Source organism: Musca autumnalis, unplaced genomic scaffold (assembly GCF_047663935.1).
Source record: "Musca autumnalis isolate F117 unplaced genomic scaffold, ASM4766393v1 scaffold_4, whole genome shotgun sequence".
Taxonomy (NCBI): domain Eukaryota; kingdom Metazoa; phylum Arthropoda; class Insecta; order Diptera; family Muscidae; genus Musca; species Musca autumnalis.
In genome coordinates, this window is record NW_027411977.1 from 22,587,348 (window position 1) to 22,613,511 (window position 26,164).

Genomic DNA, 26,164 nt, shown 5'->3' on the forward strand with positions numbered 1-26,164 from the left:
CACTAAGAGGGCCTTTAAAAGTGAAAATATTCAAGTGCGGGACTAGTGGAGGATACTTCTGCCTGTATCTAACAATGTCTCAGTTATAGAGGACTTCCCTAAAGGCCCACCAATCTCCATGGCCTTTTTATCTAAAACCATTACCCACCCCCAGCTAGAATCTTCATCGCCGTCTACTAGACCCTGACTAAACCAACGAACAAAAACAAATACACATGTATTACATTTTTTTTATACATTTCTCCTCATGCCAATGAATACCTCTGCTAATAGCAACCAAATGAGAGTTGAGTGTTCGCGTGAATTTGTTTAGCAGCAGCCGCAGCAGCCAACCTCTTCATTGTTTATTATTTGTTTCTCATATTTGTTGTTGATTTTAAATGAAATAAACAAAAAAATTATTTGCAAAATACAAAAAAAAAACTAAACAGATTTTCGGTGATAGAAAACCCCACACTTGGAACTTAATAATTGCCATAATTATTATCATCACATTCACCGAACTTCAAAACTATTCAAATAGTGTTGGAAGGAAAATGATTTGTGGTGGTAGCATCTTCACTGAAATCGAGTCAATTTATACCAAAAATTGAAACAACAAAAACATCTTCGTTGTTGTTGGAAACTATGACAACCGCAGGTATATTATGAAAAAAGTCTTATTTCATATTTTATCTAATTAAATGTCAATGATGTTCATTTCATCTCTGAACTATATTAAAAGTTGCTAAAAATATCCTCTTGTTGTGGAGGTGGTGGTACTGTTTGTGGTGGTTCTTGTGGTATTGTGGGAAGGAAGCGCTGGGGAGATGGTACAATAATAAAATGATTCTTATTAAGATATAACTGATGCTGTGGTGGGTAAACCCCTTCTCTTTTTGTAGTTATTTTCTTTTTTTTTCCATTTCTCCAACAATAACATCTCTGAGTAAGTCAATCGAAGAAGAACATACTAACTAATCACGTTGTTAATTGGCAAAACAGGTGTGGCAAATATTAGGCACCAGGAACAGTGTAAGGGTATTCAAAGCTCTTCCATCTATAGATCTATTTGCTGCAGAAAACCCTTCAAAGGTCTTCTAACTAAAGAAAAAAATTGAAAAGCTTTCTAACTAAACTAAAGAATTATAAGTCCAAGCCACGAACCATTGATAGCACCTTAAAAATCTTCTTAAAAATCCACGCCACAAACCTTTGATGGCCCCTCAAAAATATTTGTTATGGATTTGAAGGTCCTTCAAACTAAATTATTTAAAAAATCCCCATTATAGGCTTTGAAAGTACCTAAACAAAGTTCTTCAAAAAACACGAGTTTGGCTTAAAAATTTCCCTCAAAAAATCGTTATAAAATACACGTTATTAGTATAAAAGGTCCCTCAAAAATTCTTTAAAAAATCCACGTTATTGGCTTAAAAGGTCCCTCAAAAAATTCTTTAAAAAATCCACGTTATTGGCTTAAAAGGTCCCTCAAAAAATTCTTTAAGCAATTCACTTTATTGGCTTTGAAAGTCCCTCAAAAATATTCTTTAAAAAGTCCACGTTATTGGCTTAAAAGGTTCCTCAAAAAATCGGTAAAAAATTAATGTTATTGGATCTGAAAGTACCTCAAAAATATTTTTTTTTTAAATCCACGTTATTGGCTTTAAAGGTCCCCCAAAACAATTCTTTAAAAATCCAAGTTATTGGCTTTAAAGGTCCTTTAAAAAATTCTTTAAAAAATTCACGTTTATTAGCTTAAAAGTCCTTCAAAAAGTTCTTTAAAAAATCCACGTTATTGGCTTTAAAGGTCCCTCAAAAAATTCTTTAAAAAAACCACGTTATTGGCTTTAAAGGTCCCTCAAAAAATTATTTAAAAAATCCACGTTATTGGCTTTAAAGGTCCCTCAAAAAATTCTTTAAAAAAATCCACGTTATTGGCTTAAAAGGTCCCTCAAAAAATTCTTTAAAAAATCCACGTTATTGGCTTAAACGGTCTCTCAAAAAATTCTTAAAAAAATCCGCGTTATTGGCTTAAAAGGTCCCTCAAAAAATTCTTTAAAAAATCCACGTTATTGGCTTAAAAGGTCTCTCAAAAAATTATTTAAAAAATCCACGTTATTGGCTTAAAAGGTCCCTCAAAAAATTCTTTAAAAAAATCCACGTTATTGGCTTAAAAGGTCCCTCAAAAAATTATTTAAAAAAAAACACGTTATTGGCTTAAAAGGTCCCTCAAAAATTCTTTAAAAAAATCCACGTTATTGGCTTAAAAGGTCCCTCAAAAAATTATTTAAAAAATCCACGTTATTGGCTTAAAAGGTCCCTCAAAAAATTATTTAAAAAATCCACGTTATTGGCTTTAAAGGTCCCTCAAAAAATTATTTAAAAAATCCACGTTATTGGCTTTAAAGGTCCCTCAAAAAATTATTTAAAAAATCCACGTTATTGGCTTTAAAGGTCCCTCAAAAAATTATTTAAAAAATCCACGTAATTGGCTTTAAAGGTCCGTCAAAAAAAATCTTTAAAAAAATCCACGTTATTGGCTTAAAAGGTCCGTCAAAAAAATCTTTAAAAAAATCCAAGTTATTGGCTTAAAAGGTACGTCAAAAAATTCTTTAAAAATTCCACGTTATTGGCTTTAAAGGTCCTTCATAAAATTCTTTAAAAAAATCCACGTTATTGGCTTAAAAGGTCCCTCAAAAAATTCTTTAAAAAATCCCCGTTATTGGCTTAAAAGGTCCCTCAAAAAATTCTTTAAAAAATCCACGTTATTGGCTTAAAAGGTCCCTCAAAAAATTCTTTAAAAAATCCACGTTATTGGCTTTAAAGGTCCCTCAAAAAATCTTGAAAAGATCCAAGGAATTGGCTTTAATGGTGCCTCGAAAAAATTCGTTAAAAATATCTATTATTTGCTTTGAAGGTTTCTCAAAAAATTCTTGCATGTTTATGGCTCGCATGGCCCCTCAAAAATGGTCTTTAAAAAATCCACGTTTATGGCTCGAACGGCTCCTCAAAAATGATTTTTAAAAATCCACGTTTATGACTCACATGGCTCCTCAAAACATGGTCTTTAAAAATCCAAGTTTGTGACTCCGATGGTCCCTCAAATTCTTTAAAAAATCCTGTGATGGTCCTTCAAAAAATATTCTTTAAAAATCCAAGTTTGTGACTCCGATGGTCCCTCAAATTCTTTAAAAAATCCTGTGATGGTCCTTCAAAAAATATTCTTTAAAAATCCACGTTTGTGGCTGTGAAAGACGCTCCAAAAATATTCTTTAAAAATCCAAGTTTGTGACTCCGATGGTCCCTCAAATTCTTTAAAAAATCCTGTGATGGTCCATCAAAAAATATTCCTTAAAAATCCACGTTTGTGGCTGTGAAAGTCTCTCCAAAAATATTCTTTAAAAATCCACGTTTGTGGCTGTGAAAGTCTCACCAAAAATATTCTTTAAAAATCCACATTTGTGGCTGTGAAAGTCTCTCCAAAAATATTCTTTAAAAATCCACGTTTGTGGCTGTGAAAGTCTCTCCAAAAATATTCTTTAAAAATCCACGTTTGTGGCTGTGAAAGTCTCTCCAAAAATATTCTTTAAAAATCCACGTTTGTGGCTATGAAAGTCTCCCTCAAAAAATATTCTTTAAAAATCCACATTTGTGGCTGTGAAAGTCTCACCAAAAATATTCTTTAAAAATCCATGTTTGTGGCTGTGAAAGTCTCACCAAAAATATTCTTTAAAAATCCACGTTTGTGGCTGTGAAAATCTATCCAAAAATATTCTTTTAAAATCCACGTTTGTGACTGTGAAAGTCTCTCCAAAGCTAGTCTTTAAAAGTCCAAGTTTGTGGCTGTGAAAGTCTCTCCAAAAATATTCTTTAAAAATCCACGTTTGTGGCTGTGAAAGTCTCACCAAAAATATTCTTTAAAAATCCACGGCTGTGAAAGTCTCTCCAAAAATATTCTTTAAAAATCCACGGCTGTGAAAGTCTCTCCAAAAATATTCTTTAAAAATCCACGTTTGTGGCTGTGAAAGTCTGTCCAAAAATATTCTTTAAAAATCCAAGGTTGTGGCTGTTAAAGGCGCTCCAAAAATATTCTTAAAAAATCCACGTTTGTGGCTCTGATGGTCCTTCAAAAATATTCTTTAAAAATCCACGTTTGTGGCTGTGAAAGTCTCTCCAAAATATTCTTTAAAAATCCACGTTTGTGGCTGTGAAAGTCTCTCCAAAAAATATTCTTTAAAAATCCACGTTTATGGCTGTGAAAGTCTCTCCAAAAATATTCTTTAAAAATACACGTTTGTGGCTCTGATGGTCCTTCAAAAAATATTCTTTAAAAATCCACGTTTGTGATTCTGATGGTCCTTTAAAAAATATTCTTTAAAAATCCAAGTTTGTGCCTCCGACCGTCCTTCACAAAAATATTCTTTAAAAATCCACGTTTGTGATTCTGATGGTCCTTTAAAAAAATATTCTTTAAAAATCCAAGCTTGTGCTTCCGAAGGTCCTTCCAAAAATATTCTTTAAAAATCCAGGTTTGTGGCCTTGGTGGTCCTTCCAAAAATATTCTTTAAAAATGCACGTTTGTGGCCTTGGTGGTCCTTCCAAAAATATTCTTTAAAAATGCACGTTTGTGACTCTGATGTTCCTTCAAAAAATATTCTTAAAAAATCCACGTTTGTGACTCTGATGTTCCTTCAAAAAATATTCTTAAAAAATCCACGTTTGTGACTCTGATGTTCCTTCAAAAAATATTCTTAAAAAATCCACGTTTGTGACTCTGATGTTCCATCAAAAAATATTCTTTAAAAATCCACGTTTGTGACTCTGATGTTCCTTCAAAAAATATTCTTTAAAAATCCACGTCTGTGACTCTGATGTTCCTTCAAAAAATATTCTTTAAAAATCAACGTTTGTGGCTGTGATGGTCCTTCAAAAAAATATTCTTTAAAAATCCACGTTTGTGGCTGTGATGGTCCTTCAAAAAAATATTTTTTAAAAATCCACGTTTGTGGCTGTGAAAGTCTCTCCAAAATATTCTTTAAAAATCCACGTTTGTGGCTGTGAAAGTCTCTCCAAAAAATATTCTTTAAAAATCCACGTTTATGGCTGTGAAAGTCTCTCCAAAAATATTCTTTAAAAATACACGTTTGTGGCTCTGATGGTCCTTCAAAAAATATTCTTTAAAAATCCACGTTTGTGATTCTGATGGTCCTTTAAAAAATATTCTTTAAAAATCCAAGTTTGTGCCTCCGACCGTCCTTCACAAAAATATTCTTTAAAAATCCACGTTTGTGATTCTGGTGGTCCTTTAAAAAAATATTCTTTAAAAATCCAAGCTTGTGCTTCCGAAGGTCCTTCCAAAAATATTCTTTAAAAATCCAGGTTTGTGGCCTTGGTGGTCCTTCCAAAAATATTCTTTAAAAATGCACGTTTGTGGCCTTGGTGGTCCTTCCAAAAATATTCTTTAGAAATGCACGTTTGTGGCCTTGGTGGTCCTTCCAAAAATATTCTTTAAAAATGCACGTTTGTGACTCTGATGTTTCTTCAAAAAATATTCTTAAAAAATCCACGTTTGTGACTCTGATGTTCCTTCAAAAAATATTCTTAAAAAATCCACGTTTGTGACTCTGATGTTCCTTCAAAAAATATTCTTAAAAAATCCACGTTTGTGACTCTGATGTTCCATCAAAAAATATTCTTTAAAAATCCACGTTTGTGACTCTGATGTTCCTTCAAAAAATATTCTTTAAAAATCCACGTCTGTGACTCTGATGTTCCTTCAAAAAATATTCTTTAAAAATCAACGTTTGTGGCTGTGATGGTCCTTCAAAAAAATATTCTTTAAAAATCCACGTTTGTGGCTGTGATGGTCCTTCAAAAAAATATTTTTTAAAAATCCACGTTTGTGGCTGTGAAAGTCTCTCCAAAAATATTCTTTAAAAACCCACGTTTGTGGCTGTGAAAGTCTCACCAAAAATATTCTTTAAAAAACCACGTTTGTGGCTGTGAAAGTCTCTCCAAAAATATTCTTTAAAAATCCACGTTTGTGGCTGTGAAAGTCTTTCCAAAAATCCACGTTTGTGGCTGTGAAAGTCTCTCCAAAAATATTCTTTAAAAATCCACGTTTGTGGCTGTGAAAGTCTTTCCAAAAATCCACGTTTGTGGCTGTGAAAGTCTCTCCAAAAATATTCTTTAAAAATCCACGTTTGTGGCTGTGAAAGTCTTTCCAAAAATCCACGTTTGTGGCTGTGAAAGTCTCTCCAAAAATATTCTTTAAAAATCCACGTTTGTGGCTGTGAAAGTCTTTCCAAAAATCCACGTTTGTGGCTGTGAAAGTCTCTCAAAAAATATTCTTTAAAAATCCACGTTTGTGGCTGTGAAAGTCTCTCCAAAATATTCTTTAAAAAACCACGTTTGTGGCTTTGAAAGTGTCTCCAAAAAAATCTTTAAAAATCCACGTTTGTGGCTGGGAAAGTCTCTCCAAAACTATTCTTTAAAAATCCACGTTTGTGGCTGTGAAAGTCTCTCCAAAAATATTCTTTAAAAATCCACGTTTGTGGCTGTGAAAGTCTCTCCAAAAATATTCTTTAAAAATCCACGTTTGTGGCTGTGATGGTCCTTCAAAAAAATATTCTTTAAAAATCCACGTTTGTGGCTGTGAAAGTCTCTCCAAAAATATTCTTAAAAAATCCACGTTTGTGGCTGTGAAAGTCTCTCCAAAAATATTCTTAAAAAATCCACGTTTGTGGCTGTGAAAGTCTCTCCAAAAATATTCTTAAAAAATCCACGTTTGTGGCTGTGAAAGTCTCTTCAAAAATATTCTTTAAAAATCCACGTTTGTGGCTGTGAAAGTCTCTCCAAAAATATTCTTTAAAAATCCACGTTTGTGGCTGTGAAAGTCTCTCCAAAAATATTCTTTAAAAATCCACGTTTGTGACTACTGTGAAAGTCTCTTCAAAAATATTCTTTAAAAATCCACGTTTGTGACTACTGTGAAAGTCTCTTCAAAAATATTCTTTAAAAATCCACGTTTGTGGCTGTGAAAGTCTCTCCAAAAATATTCTTTAAAAATCCACGTTTGTGGCTGTGAAAGTCTCTCCAAAAATATTCTTAAAAAATCCACGTTTGTGGCTGTGAAAGTCTCTCCAAAAATATTCTTAAAAAATCCACGTTTGTGGCTGTGAAAGTCTCTCCAAAAATATTCTTAAAAAATCCACGTTTGTGGCTGTGAAAGTCTCTTCAAAAATATTCTTTAAAAATCCACGTTTGTGGCTGTGAAAGTCTCTCCAAAAATATTCTTTAAAAATCCACGTTTGTGGCTGTGAAAGTCTCTCCAAAAATATTCTTTAAAAATCCACGTTTGTGACTACTGTGAAAGTCTCTTCAAAAATATTCTTTAAAAATCCACGTTTGTGGCTGTGAAAGTCTCTCCAAAAATATTCTTTAAAAATCCACGTTTGTGGCTGTGAAAGTCTCTCCAAAAATATTCTTTAAAAATTCACATTTGTGACTACTGTGAAAGTCTCTCCAAAAATATTCTTTAAAAATCCACGTTTGTGGCTGTGAAAGTCTCTCCAAAAATATTCTTAAAAAATCCACGTTTGTGGCTGTGAAAGTCTCTCCAAAAATATTCTTTAAAAATCCACGTTTGTGGCTGTGAAAGTGTCTCCAAAAATATTCTTTAAAAATCCACGTTTGTGGCTGTGAAAGTCTCTCCAAAAATATTCTTTAAAAATGCATTTATTCCAGTATCATTGAATTTTCTTCCAAAATCAATAACGCTCGGACATACCTGATATTCTTCCACAGGTATAAAACAGAAACAACAACAAACAATATTTTCAAACAATAACAATAAACATCAGAAGGAAAAAAACTAGATTGACTCTGCTTGCTGCTGGTGGTGCAGAAAATAAACTTTATACCAATAAAGATGAAGAACAATACACTTCACATGCCGCAGTATAGCGTCAGTAGATTGTTTGCTTTCCTTCGGTCGATCAGTCGCTTGGTGTGTACTTCGTTAGCACAGCAATAATCATGTTGTGAATAAGTCAGTCAGTCGTATGTTTTGCGGCGTTAATACTACTCGCAGTGTTTTTTATGTTTCTCCTGTATTATTGTTGTTGTAGTGGTATCGAAATTAATGCTAATTTTTTTTTTTTTTTTTTTGTTGAAATATCAAAAATATATTTCTCGTAGTTCGTCTTATCTGAAGTATACAAAAAAAAAACATTAAGCGTCGCGTAGTGCCACCAGTCTGCCGTCTCTCAGACTTACGTTGGAATTGTTGTCGGTTCGCAGTAAAATACAGAAAAAGTGCTTAACAATTTTTTAACTTCCATAAAAATACGGTTCAAGATAAAAATAACTGAAAACGAAATGAGTTGCCTTTTTCCATTTCTCATGGTAGGTTATACCCACCCACCCGCTTAGAATCCAATCACGACTATTAAAAAAAAAACAAAAATTATTGTCGATATTCGTTGTTATTTTTTTAAACAATGCATTTGCACGAAGTTGTTTAACAAAAAAAAAACACACACTCACAAATCGAAATTGATTAAATGCCAATCACTTTAAACGTCCAGTTGCTGAAAAACGGGTAGACGGCTTGGTGTTACACAAAACAAGTTTTTCTATTATTTTTATTATTTGTGTTCCTAGAATCAAAAGAAAAATCCCAATTTCCTCCTACAAGTGTTCGTTGCTGCATACAGTGAAATATATTTTAGCTTACGTGAAAATTCTTTGAATAGAAATTGTTAAACTTTTTTGTTTGGCGATATTCTCTGGTGCGGTTGTGCGATAATCATTCTTTGCTATTTGTGTTAAATGAAATTTTTCCAATCGGAAGTTCTGGAAGTTTTCCCTCCAGTTCAAGTGAAACATAAATTCGACATAATAAATAATATTGTTTATTTCTGACTGGTCTCAAGGGACCCATGTTCCCCATGTTTTTGAAAAGTGAACTCTAAACCGAAATGTTTCAATATAACAACAGCTAAACCTTGTGATAAATTATTTTTTTTTAATTCTCACGTCAGGCGATATGCCTGCTTTGTTCATTTCAGCGATCGTTATCTAATATTATTTGATACAGCCGAAATCTAAATTTCTGAGCCAAAAACGTGTAATTTAAAATAATATTTTTGAAGGAACATCCGAGCTTTAAACGTGAATTTTAAAGAATATTTTTTGAAGGACCATCAGAGCCACAAACGTGGATTTTTAAAGAATATTTTTTGAAGGGCCATCAGAGCCACAAACGTGGATTTTTAAAGAATATTTTTGGTGAGACTTTCACAGCCACAAACGTGGATTTTTAAAGAATATTTTTGGTGAGACTTTCACAGCCACAAATGTGGATTTTTAAAGAATATTTTTGGTGAGACTTTCACAGCCACAAACGTGGATTTTTAAAGAATATTTTTGGTGAGACTTTCACAGCCACAAACGTGGATTTTTAAAGAATATTTTTGGTGAGACTTTCACAGCCACAAACGTGGATTTTTAAAGAATATTTTTGGTGAGACTTTCACAGCCACAAACGTGGATTTTTAAAGAATATTTTTGGTGAGACTTTCACAGCCACAAACGTGGATTTTTAAAGAATATTTTTGGTGAAACTTTCACAGCCACAAACGTGGATTTTTAAAGAATATTTTTGGTGAAACTTTCACAGCCACAAATGGATTTTTAAAGAATATTTTTGGTGAGACTTTCACAGCCACAAACGTGAATATTTAACGAATATTTTTGGTGAGACTTTCACAGCCACAAACGTGGATTTTTAAAGAATATTTTTGGCGAGAATTTCACAGCCACAAACGTGGATTTTTAAAGAATATTTTTGGTGAAACTTTCACAGCCACAAACGTGGATTTTTAAAGAATATTTTTGGTGAAACTTTCACAGCCACAAATGGATTTTTAAAGAATATTTTTGGTGAGACTTTCACAGCCACAAACGTGGATTTTTAAAGAATATTTTTGGCGAGAATTTCACAGCCACAAACGTGGATTTTTAAAGAATATTTTTGGTGAAACTTTCACAGCCACAAACGTGGATTTTTAAAGAATATTTTTTTGGTGAGACTTTCACAGCCACAAACGTGGATTTTTAAAGAATATTTTTGGTGAGACCTTTCACAGCCACAAACGTGGATTTTTAAAGAATATTTTTTGGGTGAGGCTTTCACAGCCACAAACGTGGATTTTTAAAGAATATTTTTGGAGAGGCTTTCACAGCCACAAACGTGGATTTTAAAGAATATTTTTGGTGAGACTTTCACAGCCACAAACGTGGATTTTTAAATAATATTTTTGGAGAGAATTTCCCAAGCCACAAACGTGGATTTTTAAAGAATATTTTTGGTGAGACTTTCACAGCCACAAACGTGGATTTTTAAAGAATATTTTTGGTGGGACTTTCACAGCCACAAACGTGGATTTTTAAAGAATATTTTTGGTGAGACTTTCACAGCCACAAACGTGGATTTTTAAAGAATATTTTTGGTGAGACTTTCACAGCCACGTGGATTTTTAGAGAATATTTTTGGTGAGACTTTCACAGCCACAAACGTGGATTTTTAAAGAATATTTTTGGTGAGACTTTCACAGCCACAAACGTGGATTTTTAAAGAATATTTTTGGTGAAACTTTCACAGCCACAAACGTGGATTTTTAAAGAATATTTTTGGTGAAACTTTCACAGCCACAAATGGATTTTTAAAGAATATTTTTGGTGAGACTTTCACAGCCACAAACGTGAATATTTAACGAATATTTTTGGTGAGACTTTCACAGCCACAAACGTGGATTTTTAAAGAATATTTTTGGCGAGAATTTCACAGCCACAAACGTGGATTTTTAAAGAATATTTTTGGTGAAACTTTCACAGCCACAAACGTGGATTTTTAAAGAATATTTTTGGTGAAACTTTCACAGCCACAAATGGATTTTTAAAGAATATTTTTGGTGAGACTTTCACAGCCACAAACGTGGATTTTTAAAGAATATTTTTGGCGAGAATTTCACAGCCACAAACGTGGATTTTTAAAGAATATTTTTGGTGAAACTTTCACAGCCACAAACGTGGATTTTTAAAGAATATTTTTTTGGTGAGACTTTCACAGCCACAAACGTGGATTTTTAAAGAATATTTTTGGTGAGACCTTTCACAGCCACAAACGTGGATTTTTAAAGAATATTTTTTGGGTGAGGCTTTCACAGCCACAAACGTGGATTTTTAAAGAATATTTTTGGAGAGGCTTTCACAGCCACAAACGTGGATTTTAAAGAATATTTTTGGTGAGACTTTCACAGCCACAAACGTGGATTTTTAAATAATATTTTTGGAGAGAATTTCCCAAGCCACAAACGTGGATTTTTAAAGAATATTTTTGGTGAGACTTTCACAGCCACAAACGTGGATTTTTAAAGAATATTTTTGGTGGGACTTTCACAGCCACAAACGTGGATTTTTAAAGAATATTTTTGGTGAGACTTTCACAGCCACAAACGTGGATTTTTAAAGAATATTTTTGGTGAGACTTTCACAGCCACGTGGATTTTTAGAGAATATTTTTGGTGAGACTTTCACAGCCACAAACGTGGATTTTTAAAGAATATTTTTGGTGGGACTTTCACAGCCACAAACGTGGATTTTTAAAGAATATTTTTGGTGAGACTTTCACAGCCACAAACGTGGATTTTTAAAGAATATTTTTGGTGAGACTTTCACAGCCACAAACGTGGATTTTTAAAGAATATTTTTGGTGAGACTTTCACAGCCACGTGGATTTTTAGAGAATATTTTTGGTGAGACTTTCACAGCCACAAACGTGGATTTTTAAAGAATATTTTTGGTGAGACTTTCACAGCCACAAACGTGGATTTTTAAAGAATATTTTTGGTGGGACTTTCACAGCCACAAACGTGGATTTTTAAAGAATATTTTTGGTGAGACTTTCACAGCCACGTGGATTTTTAGAGAATATTTTTGGTGAGACTTTCACAGCCACAAACGTGGATTTTTAAAGAATATTTTTGGTGGGACTTTCACAGCCACAAACGTGGATTTTTAAAGAATATTTTTGGTGAGACTTTCACAGCCACAAACGTGGATTTTTAAAGAATATTTTTGGTGAGACTTTCACAGCCACAAACGTGGATTTTTAAAGAATATTTTTGGTGAGACTTTCACAGCCACAAACGTGGATTTTTAAAGAATATTTTTGGTGAGACTTTCACAGCCACAAACGTGGATTTTTAAAGAATATTTTTGGGGAGACTTTCACAGCCACAAACGTGGATTTTTAAAGAATATTTTTGGTGAGACTTTCACAGCCACAAACGTGGATTTTTAAAGAATATTTTTGGTGACACTTTCACAGCCACAAACGTGGATTTTTAAAGAATATTTTTGGTGAGACTTTCACAGCCACAAACGTGGATTTTTAAAGAATATTTTTGGTGAGACTTTCACAGCCACAAACGTGGATTTTTAAAGAATATTTTTGGTGAGACTTTCACAGCCACAAACGTGGATTTTTAAAGAATATTTTTGGTGAGACTTTCACAGCCACAAACGTGGATTTTTAAAGAATATTTTTGGTGAGACTTTCACAGCCACAAACGTGGATTTTTAAAGAATATTTTTGGTGAGACTTTCACAGCCACAAACGTGGATTTTTAAAGAATATTTTTGGTGAGACTTTCACAGCCACAAACGTGGATTTTTAAAGAATATTTTTGGTGAGACTTTCACAGCCACAAACGTGGATTTTTAAAGAATATTTTTGGTGAGACTTTCACAGCCACAAACGTGGATTTTTAAAGAATATTTTTGGTGAGACTTTCACAGCCACAAACGTGGATTTTTAAAGAATATTTTTGGTGACACTTTCACAGCCACAAACGTGGATTTTTAAAGAATATTTTTGGTGAGACTTTCACAGCCACAAACGTGGATTTTTAAAGAATATTTTTGGTGAGACTTTCACAGCCACAAACGTGGATTTTTAAAGAATATTTTTGGTGACACTTTCACAGCCACAAACGTGGATTTTTAAAGAATATTTTTGGTGAGACTTTCACAGCCACAAACGTGGATTTTTAAAGAATATTTTTGGTGAGACTTTCACAGCCACAAACGTAGATTTTTAAAGAATATTTTTGGTGAGACTTTCAGAGCCACAAACGTGGATTTTTAACGAATATTTTTGGTGAGACTTTCACAGCCACAAACGTGGATTTTTAAAGAATATTTTTGGTGAGACTTTCACAGCCACAAACGTGGATTTTTAAAGAATATTTTTGGTGAGACTTTCACAGCCACAAACGTGGATTTTTAAAGAATATTTTTTGGTGAGACTTTCACAGCCACAAACGTGGATTTTTAAAGAATATTTTTGGTGAGACTTTCACAGCCACAAACGTGGATTTTTAAAGAATATTTTTTTGGTGAGACTTTCACAACCAGAAACGTGGATTTTTAAAGAATATTTTTTGGTGAGACTTTCACAACCAGAAACGTGGATTTTTAAAGAATATTTTTTGGTGAGACTTTCACAGCCACAAACGTGGATTTTTAAAGAATATTTTTTTAAGGACCACTTTGTTGGATCTGAAGGTCCATATGATATCTTAAAAATTCAGACCAAAGCCTCTGAAAGTCTCGGAAAAAAATTCTTTAAAAATCCAGGTTTGTGGCTGTGATGGTCCTTCTAAAAATATTCTTTAAAAATCCACGTTTGTGGCTGTGATGGTCCTTCAAAAAATATTCTTTAAAAATCCACGTTTGTGGCTGTGATGGTCCTTCAAAAAATATTCTATAAAAATCCACATTTGTGGCTGTGATGGTCCCTCAAAAAATATTCTTTAAAAATCCACGTTTGTGGCTGTGATGGTCCTTCAAAAAATATTCTTTAAAAATCCACATTTGTGGCTGTGATGGTCCTTCAAAAAATATTCTTTAAAAATCCACGTTTGTGGCTGTGATGGTCCCTCAAAAAATATTCTTTAAAAATCCACGTTTGTGGCTGTGATGGTCCCTCAAAAAATATTCTTTAAAAATCCACGTTTGTGGCTGTGATGGTCCCTCAAAAAATATTCTTTAAAAATCCACATTTGTGGCTGTGATGGTCCTTCATTAATTGATGCATCTGAAGGTGCCTTAAAAAACTCTTTACAAAATTCCACGTTATTGGCTCTGACGATCCCTCAAAAAATTCTTTAAAAAATCCACTTGCAAAATGATGAACTTTTCTTTGTGAAGCACCCGAAAGTATTGTCCCCAATACAGAACTAATTTGGAACTAGGTGAACGTTGAGTAGAAATTTTACGATGTACAAAGGTGAAGCCATTGTCCGTCACTCCTTTCGATAGTTGTAGTGTCGACTACCCATTTTAGTTGGCCACCATAGGATTTTTTAGAGCTGAGATAATGCTCCAATCTCAGGAAATAAAGACTTGACCACAAAAAAAATTATATTCATGTAAGCAGCGCCGCAATTTCAAAAGAATCCTCGAACAGCTCATAAACTGCATTTAAGCGAAAATTATGAACTTTTGTGGGGGAGTTACCCAAAAGGGGTTTCCGATATAGATCTTCTTGGGACTTGGTGCACGTTTGTTACAAAGTTACAATGTGTACAGTACCGAGCAAAGCGGATATTCAATTTGTATGTTATCATTCTCATCAGATATTTTCAGTTGGCACCGGCAGGGGTTTTATCAAAAAAAATGTATCGCCGCGACGACAACCCTCTTAAACTGCACGTTAAATTTTAAAATTTTATGTGCGGTGGTACCCTAACCTAACAACTATTACTCCTGCAAAGTTGAAATCTGCATCCCCACATAACCTACAGTAGTCGAGTTAGAAATCTACACCTACAGTGACCCGAAATAAATCTCACAGTGATCATCATGGTTTAATGTTGAGAGATCGCAGGCCAGATTGCTTTGGATACCCTGCATCCAGGTTCCACAAGCCTTCTGTTAACTTTTGTGGGGGAGATACTCAAGGAGTGCAGCAATGTGATGACCCATTTTCGAACATAACACTGTACAACAAAATTGAATTTTTTTTTTAAATTACAAGAAACCCCGCACAGATTATGAAAGAGGACCGAAAAAAAGAAGACACGTGTATCGCCGTTTTGAAAGTTTACGTCTGGAAGTAACCTGAATAGGCGTGGAAAGTTCCGCCCATTTCTGCAGATTTTGAAATATTCGACATCAGATTCCTTGGAATCCTTGCATTTTAGGTATAAAGTGTCTTTGGCAATATTACTGACAACAATACGGGGTATCTTTTTATGTAAAAAATTAACCCTCATGCGAGTCACTAAAGCGGTCTTTTTGGTCCATTTTTTCAAAAAAAGTTTAAAAACTCCTTTAAAATGAGATCGTATCAAATCAAAATATTTTACAAAATTATTTGTCATAAAATTTTACTATAGTACCCCGAATACACCAAAACTCTAAATCGTACCAAAACGCTAGGAATCTGCCAAAAGTAAAATCACGTTTTATGGTTAATGTTGGTACTTTATCTGAGTTTATTACGTTTTGTTCCACAAAACTTCATTCTAGATAGAAGACGTTCTAGACAAAAAGATTCTCCATCAAATTTCAATATAAGTCGCCAAATAAATGAAATATGTATTTACAATATATATCAATTTTGTGTAGAATATTTGTTCTTTTAACACCTTTCGTCTAGAACTAAATTTCATGTTAATTTCATGCATCAACTCGAAAAAAGAACAAAACAAATTTATTCAAAAAAATATTTGGGTGTTTTGTTGGCAAATTTGATGTATATATTTTCTTGATATATATTGCAAATACATATTTTATTAATTTGGAGACTTATATTGAAATTTGATGGAGATTATTTTTGTCTTTGACGTCTTCAATCTAGAATGAAGTTTTGTGGGACAAAACTTAATAAACTCAGATAAAGTACAACATTAACCGTAAAACGTGTTTTTACTTTTGGCAGATTCCTGGCGTTTAGGTACGATTTAGAGTTTTGGTGTTTTCGGGGACCTATAGTAAAATTTTATGACAAAAAATTTTGTAGAATATTTTGATCCGATACGATCACATATTAAAGGAGCTTTTAAACGTTTTTGAAAAAAGGAACCACAAAGACCCCTTTGGTGACTCGCATGAGGGTTAATTTTTTTCATAAAAAGATACCCCGCATTGTTGTCAGTAATATTGCCAAAGACACTTTGTACCTAAAATGCAAGGATTCCAAGGAATCTAATGTCGAATATCTAAAAACCTGTAGAAATGGGCGGAACTTGCCACGGCTATTTAGGTTACTTCACGACGTAAACTTTCAAAACGACGATACACGTGTCTTCTTTTTTCGGTCCTCTTTCATAATCTGTGCGGGGTTTCTTGTAATTTTAAAAAAGTTCGATTTTGTTGTACAGTGTAATCTAAGTTTGAACAAATGACTACGAGACGCAAAGTTTGGACCAAACCGGTTAATCCATTCGATAGTTATCCTGTGCTCCAACCAGCCACACAGGACACAAATTGTCTAAAACAGATTTTTTTTTTTTTCAAAAAAATACTTGCGTCCAAAATCATTACTTCGATTATGAACATCTTTTTTATCATACCAAAGTGTACATACCGTTGTTAGCTTAAAGGCTAAGGGTATAAACATCATTAAATGAAGGCTCTCGATATGATCAAAATCGTTTATGTATCAATTTGAAGTATAAAGGACGATCAAGTGCAATTGTTCCATTCTGTCAATCACTCGTCACAAAACTTTATTAAAAATTCAGCGGAAGTGCGTTATTCACCACCGACTACTTAGCCAAGGGGATCTGCTTGGATATGTAGCCATGCCTTAGTACCCATGGAACAGCCTGTGTAGTATCAGTGCCTTGTAGAATGTGATTTTGCCTGGCCAGTAGTATCTTAGATCCATATATTAGTCCGGCTAGTATCAATGGAATGTGGCTTAAATGTTTAACCGCTTCTTCTTATTACCATATATCTAGTCTACGTTGTTTCAATTTATGACGACAACGTGATAATGAAGTCATTGATCATCACAACATTGTAATTTTTATTCAAACCAAACCCAACTTGCCAGACTTGTTCTCTTTCAAAATTTGTTCTAAAGCCATCAAATTTAGGCATAACATTTCTTGAGACGTTTAGCTCATTCTAAAGAAATTCAAAATGAAATCAAGCAAAACAAAACATGTATTAGATTGTAAAATTGCTATTTATGAATGCTTGTAAATTAAACCGGTTGTATTAAATCCACACGATGTTTATACCTACAAAGCTTTACAAAATCAATATTCACTCATCAGATTTTTTCATTGCTAACCCCCTCCCTATTTTCTTTCTAATCAATGCCTTTTGTTGTTCTTTCTTTATCTTTTTACAGGCCAGTTCCGGCAAAATGGATGGTCTATCGGAGATTGAACAAATTGTTAAAGAAAAGACAGTAAGTACAGCGTAATTGTATTACTTTTGCCTACACAAGTTACTCATACCCTCTTCTTGTTCTTTCTTTTTTTCATTACGTTCCATTACCGTTCCACCACCACCACCTATTAGGAAAGACATGAGGAAAAATCAAAAATTCTCAGTGAATGTAGTAGTAATAATCGAAGTGGTGGTGGCGCTGGCAGCGGATGTGGAGCAACAGCCAACAATAGCTGCAGCAGCACAAACAATGATTGTTCAACAGGTATTGCTGGTGTAATGGACAATATCGATTCAATCTATCCAAATTGTGGTGACAACAATACCACCAGCCACAACTCATCATCAACAGCAACAACAAATGCTGCAGCGTCAACGGTGACGGGCATTTTGTCGTCATCGTCAACAACGGCAGCCAATGCTACCGACAATAATGACGAAGTAAATTATAATTTTTAAAATATAATTTTTGAAACTTATATAAACTTAAGCAAAAACCCCCCCTCTATAATCAACACCCACACATAGAATAATAGCAGCAGCACAAACGCAGCAACACATAATGCGGCGGGCGAAGCAAACGATGATTATGATTCGTCTATATCTATACAAAAGCATAGATTTCCCGCTTTAGCCGAACTATTGTCGACTGAGGAAATGTACATCAAGGATTTGGGTGATATTGTTAATGGGTAAGTGAATAACAAAATACATACACAGCTACACAAAAATGTAACCCCTCGACTATATGGCTGGCATATTTGTGGCCAACGAGGATGATTCATTTTTGTTTAATATTTTGTCTTATTATTATCATTGCTTGTGGTTATTGTTATACAAATATCATTCATTTGCATAATATATTTTAATAGGTACATTAAGGAATTGCGAAATGGTGATATACCTTTGCCAAATGATTTGAGAGGACCCAAAGGACAAATAGTTTTTGCCAATATAGAAGCCATTTATGAATGGCACAGAGAGTGAGTTTTTATTATTATTGTCTTTGTGTTAATTAATAAATTAATCATAAAAAACACATACAAATTTGTTGTCACACATACATAACACTTTTTTCTCCTCTTCTTAGCTATTTTCTTAAAGCCTTAATTCAATGCCAACATACTCCCGGTGATTTGGCCAACGTCATTAAACGCTATGAAAACAAATTCCTAATGTACATTACCTATTGCAAAAATAAACACAAATCGGAACATATTGTAACTGAACACATTCAATATTTTGAATTAGTGCGCCAAAAGTTAGGCCATCGTTTAGAGGTAACTTTAACATTCTATTTCGTTTATTCAATTTGTTGTTGTAATATTAATACAAACACCAATTATTTTTCCCTTTATTCTTTTCTTTCCTTTCCTTAGCTAAGTGATCTGCTTATAAAACCTATACAAAGATTAACAAAATATATCTTATTATTGAACACTATAACAAGACAAATCGAACAAGCCGGCATGGTTGAACATGTGCCCAGTATGAAGGAAGCATGTAATGTAATGGATGTAAGTAAACAAACAAAACAACTATATTGTAATAATTACAGTCGATCTGCTCTATAACGAATATTATCCTGTAACGATTTTTTTAAAGTAGAAATATAAGATCTCTTTAACGTAGTAATTCAGCATCAAAGTTATAGAGAATTTCAACTGTGCATGCATATTTTTTTGAAGAGGATCTGTCAGATAAGTTTTGAATAGTCAGTCAGACTCTAGTTTGTCAAACAGCTGATTTAGCTGTATTACTTAAAAGCAAGATTAGGTTGGATTTATGTATGTCCAGTCATATGACGGAGCTGGTTCACTTGTAGTTTTTGTTGTTGTAGCAACGCATATATCGTCACCTGAAATGCCCAAAGACGTAACCCTCAACGTAATCCTTTGTTTTTTTGTTTATTATTTCAATTACACTGTACAACACAAAAAATAATTACAGGATAATTCGGCCAGATTATGAAAGAGGACCGAAAAAAGAAGACACGTGTATCGGCGTTTTGAATGTTTACGTCGGGAAGTAACCTAACTAGGGGTGGCAAATTCCGCCCATTTCTACTCGTTTTGAAATATTCGACATCAGATTCCTTGGAATCCTTGCATTTTAGGAATAAAGTGTCTTTGGCAATATTACTGACAACAATCTTTTTATGAAAAAATTAACCCTCATGCGAGTCACTAAACGAATCTTTTTAGTCCCTTTTTTTCAAAAACATTTAAAAACTCCTTTAAAATGTGATCGTATCAGATCGAAATATTCTACAAAATTATTTGCCATACAATTTTACTATAGGTCCCCGAATACACCAACACTCTAAATCGTACCTAAGCGCCAGGAATCTGCCAAAAGTAAAATCATGTTTTAGGGTTAATGTTGTACTTTATCTGAGTTTATTAAGTTTTGTCCCACAAAACTTCATTCTAGATAGAAGACGTCAAAGACAAAAATATTCTCCATTAAATGTTAATATAAGTCGCCGAATAAATGAAATGTGTATTTTCTGCAATATATATCAAGAAAATATATACATAAATCAAATTTGCCATCAAATCAAATTTTGTGTAGAATATTTCTTCTTTTAACACCTTTCGTCTAAAACTAAAGCTCTGTTCCAGAACTAAAAAGTTTTTACAATTTTTACCACTTTTACACATTTTGCGTTCCCGCCGTACACAAAATTTATATGAAAATCGTTTACGACTTTTACCACTTTATAAAGTACGGGAACAGGCCATAAATGTCATGTTACTTTCATGCATCAACTCGAAAAAAGAACAAAACAAATTTATTCAAAAAATATTTGGGTGTTTTGTTGGCAAACTTGATGTATACATTTTCTTGATATATATTGCGATTTTCTATTTGTGGGACAAAACTTAATAAACTCAGATAAAGTATAATATTAACCCTAAAACGTCATTTTACTTTTGGCAGATTCCTGGCGTTTAGGTACGATTTATGACAAATAATTTTGTAGAATATTTTGATTTTTGAAAAAAGGGACCAAAAAGACCCTTTAGTGACTCGCATGAGGGTTAATTTTTTCATAAAAAGATATCCCGCATTGTTGTCAGCAATATTGCCAAAGACACTTTGTACCTAAAATGCAAGAATTCCAAAGGAATCTGATGTCGAATATTTCAAAACCTGTAGAAATGGGCGGAACTTGCCACGCCTATTTAAGTTACTTCTCGACGTAAACTTTCGAAACGCCGATACACGTGTCTTCTATTTTTCTGTCCTCTTTTATAATCGGTGCGGGGTTTTTTTGTAATTTAAAAAAAAGTTCAATTTTGTTGTACAGAATCAAGAGACAAGTGAGTGGGTTTAGCTTGGCGGCTAAACAAATGCAGCATGTCGTGTGGTCCCAATACGAATTGAGGCGGTTGCATCGTCCGGATCTTAATTGGGCTAAAACCACTCATGTTTGCCTTGGCAGCTGGCTTTCATTTGCTTCGATGAATGGTCCCCAAGTACGGCATTCACACAGTATTACTGTACTGCCAGCGCGTGCCTGCGCGATCGTCTCATTGTAGATGTTATCCAAGCCTGCCTGATAGGCTCGTTGGTTCTCTTTTATACCTTTGGACCTCTCTCTTGTTGTTGTTGTTGTTGTTGTAACAGTGTTTGTTGTTATGTTTGTATGTTCGTCCTTCTGTTGAATCTGGCTCTGGGTCTATCTCCAGTTTCAAGAAATTGGCTGCTTCGATGGGATGTAACCACAGATCCACTGGAGTAAGATGAGTAGGTTTGGCTGGGCAGTTGAAAAGGTGTTTTGTGTCGTGCGGGCAGATGTCTTGCACGGCGCGGTCGATTTCCGCCCAATAAGAATTGAGGTGACTGCAATATCCTGAGCGTAGTTGAGCCAAAACTACTCTGGTTTGTCGTAGCAGATGACGCTCCTCAGCTGCAATAGATGGGGGATGTATTTCGAGGACTTTATTCACACTATAATTACTTAAGGCCTTAGCAACTGCATCCGTGTGAATACTATTTAAACCTGCTCGATATGCTTGTTGATCTAGGGGTTCTCTCCTGTAGCGTTGGACCTCTCCCTCTAGAGCATGGATATCCTTCCTGATCTGCCTGATTGTGTCGGTCATACCCACAAGATGGTGATTGGGATGGCCAAGCAGGTACTGCAACAAAAGCATCTGATTGTGTTGCTTTACTGGAAGAATCGTTGCCTCCTCATGTAGATCGTCCATTGAAGATTTGAGGAGGCACCCTGTTGCTGTTATCAGGGCGGCATTCTGGCAAGTTTGAATCTTTTTCCAATTCGTATCATATAATCTCGCGTACCAGACTGGCGCCTCATAGCTTACCACAGGCCGACCTATCGTGTTATATGTGGTCAACAAGGTTTCTTTATCTGCACCCCAAGTGCTGCCGGCTAGGGAGTTGAGGACCTTGTTCCTACTTTTCAGTTTGTCGCATATAGCTGTGGCGGAATTCTGCTACCGTCGACCACGACATTCAATTCTCTTCCAAACTGCGCTGTCCATGTGGTGAACAGAGTGGCTGTTGATTTTGTGACGGAAATCTGCATATTCCTCGAATGGAAAAAGGTGGTAAGATCGGTTAAATAGTTGTTCAGTCTATCACAGATGTCATCAGGATAGGTACCCGACGCCAGGATCGAGCAATCATCCGCATACTTTACGATCTCGATGCCGTCTGTAGGGGGCGGAATACAGGAGAGGCAGAGGTTAAAGAGTTCCGGAGATATCACCCCACCTTGGGGAACTCCCTGTTTCACTCTACGGGGTTTGGACTTCTTGTTCCTGAATTCCACGTACGACTGGCGTCCACACATATAATTGACTATCCAACGTTTCAAGCTTGGCCAGACGGTTGTCTGCTCAATGTCCTCAAACAGCGCGGAGTGCCTGACTTTATCAAAGGCTTTTGATAAGTCAAGCGCCACCATCACTGTTCTATCTGTTATTTTATTAAAGGCTTCACAACGAATGAAAATTTATTTTAATAATTTTCTGTATAACATGACAACTACAAAAAACTATGTTAACTAGATATTTTTCAAACACAATAAGTACAGTGGTAGTATTAGGTAGTTCATTCTTCTTTTTCAACACCCCCACTAGATTGAACTCCTAATCCCATCAGTTCACAGCAATACTGGTGTTTCAATCTTGATAAAGGCTTCGTAAAAATATCGGCGATCATCTCGTTTGTGTTTAGATATTCAATACACAATTTCTTATCTTCAACCAATTCCCTAATGAAATGGTGTCTTATATCAATGTGTTTGGATCGTGCGTGGTATGTGCTATTGTGGCTCAAACTTATTGCACTTTGATTGTCGCATTTGATACTGATGAAAGAAGAATTTCCAAGCTCTTTAAATAGCGATCCCAACCATAATGCTTCTTGCGCAGATGCAGCCATTGCCATGTATTCGGCTTCAGTAGTAGACAATGTCGTTGTTGATTGTTTCTTCGAGTTCCATGAAATGCAACCGTTTTGAAATTTGAAAATGTATCCAGAGGTAGATTTTCTATCATCAAGGTCACCTGCCCAGTCAGCATCGGAAAAACATTCTATAAATTTGGTGTCATCTTTCGAAAATTGAAGTTTATAATCCACTGTGCCCTTAAGGTATCTCATTACCCGTTTGACAGCTTCCCAGTGTGGTTTTTCATGATCATTGTTGTACCTTGACAGTACCCCCACTGCATATGATATATCGGGGCGACTGACCTGAGCGGCATAGGACAAACTTCCGACAGCTTCTTTATAAGGTACGTCATGGTCCATTTTCGAAGAGTTCATATCTTTCGTTAATTTTTGATTGACATCTAATGGTGTAGAAACAGAATTACAATTTTGCATATTAAATCTTTTCAATACACCTTTGATGTACAATTCTTGGTCCAACCACAATTTTCCATTTTCACGATCTCTTGTGATTCTCATGCCCAGAATGTAACTTGCCTCACCAATATCTTTCATTTTGAAATTTCTTGACAAGCAATTCTTAATATGTTGTTTTGATTCAGGATTATTCGTAAGGATCAAAATATCATCCACATATATTGCGACATATGTTATTTCCGTATCGTTCAATTTGAAATATACACAAGGTTCGGTTTTAGATTGTATTAGCCCAATTTTCTTTAATGTTCCATCTAATTTCTTATTCCAAACCCGGCTAGCTTGTTTAAGGCCATATAATGACTTCTTTAGTTTACAAACTTTTCCTTTGCTTTCCTCAAGACCTTCTGGAATTTTCATATATATTTCCTCTTCCAATTCACTCTGCAGGAAAGCTGTTACTACATCCATTTGATCTATGTCAAGATTATGCTGAACTGCCAAGCTTAAAAGTAGACGTATTGAGGAATACCTCACCACCGGAGAGAAAGTTTCTTCGTAGTCTATCCCATATTTTTGAGAGTATCCCTTTACAACAAGTCTAGCTTTGTATCTCTCAATCTCTCCTTTCGAGTTGCGTTTTACCTTAAAGCACCATTTACTATCTATTGGTGTTTTCCCTTTTGGCAATTCAGTAATTTTCCAAGTTTTATTTTGTGATAAGGCTGCTAGTTCGTCATCCATTGCCTTTTTCCACTCTTGCTTTTTGTTTCCTCCCAATGCTTGTTGTACTGTCTTTGGTTCTTCATCTTCACTTGATGCATGACACACATATCCATATCTTTTTGTTGGTCTTGAAATTCTTGTTGATCTCCTTATATTATTCGTCGGTGCGATTCCCGTATCTGATAATCTTGGATCCATGTTTTCCGATACATTGTCAAAACCAAGAAAAGAGGAACAATCCGTTTCGTCTGAATAATATTCCGATTCTGAATTTTCTTGATCACGTTGTCTCTCTTCTATTGCTTGATCATTTGTACCTTGCAATGTATCATCATTTACATCATCATCATTAGAGGCATTAGAAACATTATCATCATTAGGGACATTAGACGCTATTTCCCCCACTGAATCGCATCGGCGGAAATAATAGAATTTTGCATCATCTTTTGGCATATCTTCACAAAATGTATTTTCCAAAAACTTAGCATCTCTACTTAATTCAACGCTGTTTCTACCGGGATCAAAGAAACGATAAGTCTTTTTGGAATTGCTGTAACCAACAAATATAACTTCTTTTCCCTTTGCATCCAATTTATTACGCTTTGGCTTAGGGATGTGAATTACAGCTCTACATCCAAACACTCTGAGATACGTTAAACAGGGCTTCTTACCTGACCATGCTTCTTCCGGAGAAATATCATTTAACATTTTCGTCGGTGTTAAGTTAATTAAATGAACTGCAGTGTTTGCTGCTTCAGCCCAAAACTTTTTGGGCAAGCACGACTGAATCAAAAGACACCTAGTTTTTTCTATAATGGTCCTGTTCATTCTTTCAGATACGCCATTTTGCTGAGGCGAATATGGTACTGTAGTTTGGTGATAAATACCGTTTTCAACAAAAATGCGTCTCATTCTTTCATTACAGTATTCGGTTCCGTTGTCGCTCCTCAAAGCTTTAATCTTTCGTCCTGTTTGATTTTCGACAAATTTTTTGAATTCAACGAACTTTTCAGCAACTTCAGACTTCCGTTTCAGAAAATATATAAAAACTTTTCTCGAGTAATCATCTATAAAAGTTAATATATATCGAGAACCACTTATGGAATCTGTATCCATTGGGCCACAGAGATCAGTATGAATTAAATCCAATATACCGTTGACTATAGTTCCTGCATCCTTAAATGGGGTTCTTGATATTTTCCCTTTCAAGCAAGGAATACAATTTTCTTTACTTATCTCACAATTTATTCCAATGACAGCTCCTGATGCCATTTTCTTCAGTGTTTCATTGTTTACATGACCGATTCGCTTGTGCCACAAATTGCCTTCTTCAATCTTACCTTGAGAAACCATAGCTTTGTTACTTGAAAAATTTATACGAAACATTCCTTCAACCAAATCTCATGTAACAATAATATCGCCACAATTGTTGATAACTCTGCAGCCTTTTGCATCAAATACAACTTTGAATCCGTTTTCAACAATTTTTGAAACAGACAGTAGATTGATATACAAATCCGGAATATGAAGAACATCTTTAAAAGTAACGTTTTCTTCTTTGGAGTTTCCCACCAATGAAACCATGTTGACATTTCCAATTCCATCGACGCGCATTGTAGAATTATTTGCTATGATTACCTCAGAATTTTTTTCTTCATATCGATCACTGAAAAATTCCTTACTTGAACACATATGGGCTGTGGCGCCGGAATCGAAGTACCAATCATTGTTATTCAGTTTACGTACCGTAAACGCTCCCATCGCAGAATTCCCACCATCTTTCTTTGAGAATAATTTCTTGGATGATTTGTTCGGGCATTTGGCGGCTATATGACCATATTGATTGCAATTATAACACTTTGGCCCTTTAACATATTTGCCAATTCTCTTTTTGTTGCCAGCTAGAGCCATTTCAGTTGCTTCATTCTTCACATCTTGCAATATTTTCAACTTTATAGCGTCACCTGTTATTTTTATACCCGAGCTTTGAATCCCCATAATCATAGGTTTATACTCATCCGGTAATCCAGCTAACAACATTGATCCGATCCACTCTTCATCTACGTTAAGTCCAACAGCCCTTAGTTTGTGCGCCGAGTTGATTATCTCATTGACATATTCTTCAACATTTGAACAATCT

The 26,164-nt window shown here is 34.7% G+C and overlaps 1 protein-coding gene across 1 annotated transcript in view; it reads left to right on the top strand.

The window, feature by feature from the left end:
- The window catches only part of trio (trio Rho guanine nucleotide exchange factor), a 47,114-nt gene that overhangs the window by 13,147 nt on the left and 7,803 nt on the right, over window positions 1-26,164 (top strand). Inside the window, exons 3-8 of the mRNA XM_073981118.1 lie at window positions 17,414-17,473; window positions 17,587-17,895; window positions 17,983-18,146; window positions 18,327-18,437; window positions 18,545-18,734; window positions 18,834-18,971. Coding sequence (XP_073837219.1) covers window positions 17,414-17,473; window positions 17,587-17,895; window positions 17,983-18,146; window positions 18,327-18,437; window positions 18,545-18,734; window positions 18,834-18,971 — 972 coding nt within the window. The remainder of the gene's footprint in view (window positions 1-17,413; window positions 17,474-17,586; window positions 17,896-17,982; window positions 18,147-18,326; window positions 18,438-18,544; window positions 18,735-18,833; window positions 18,972-26,164) is intronic.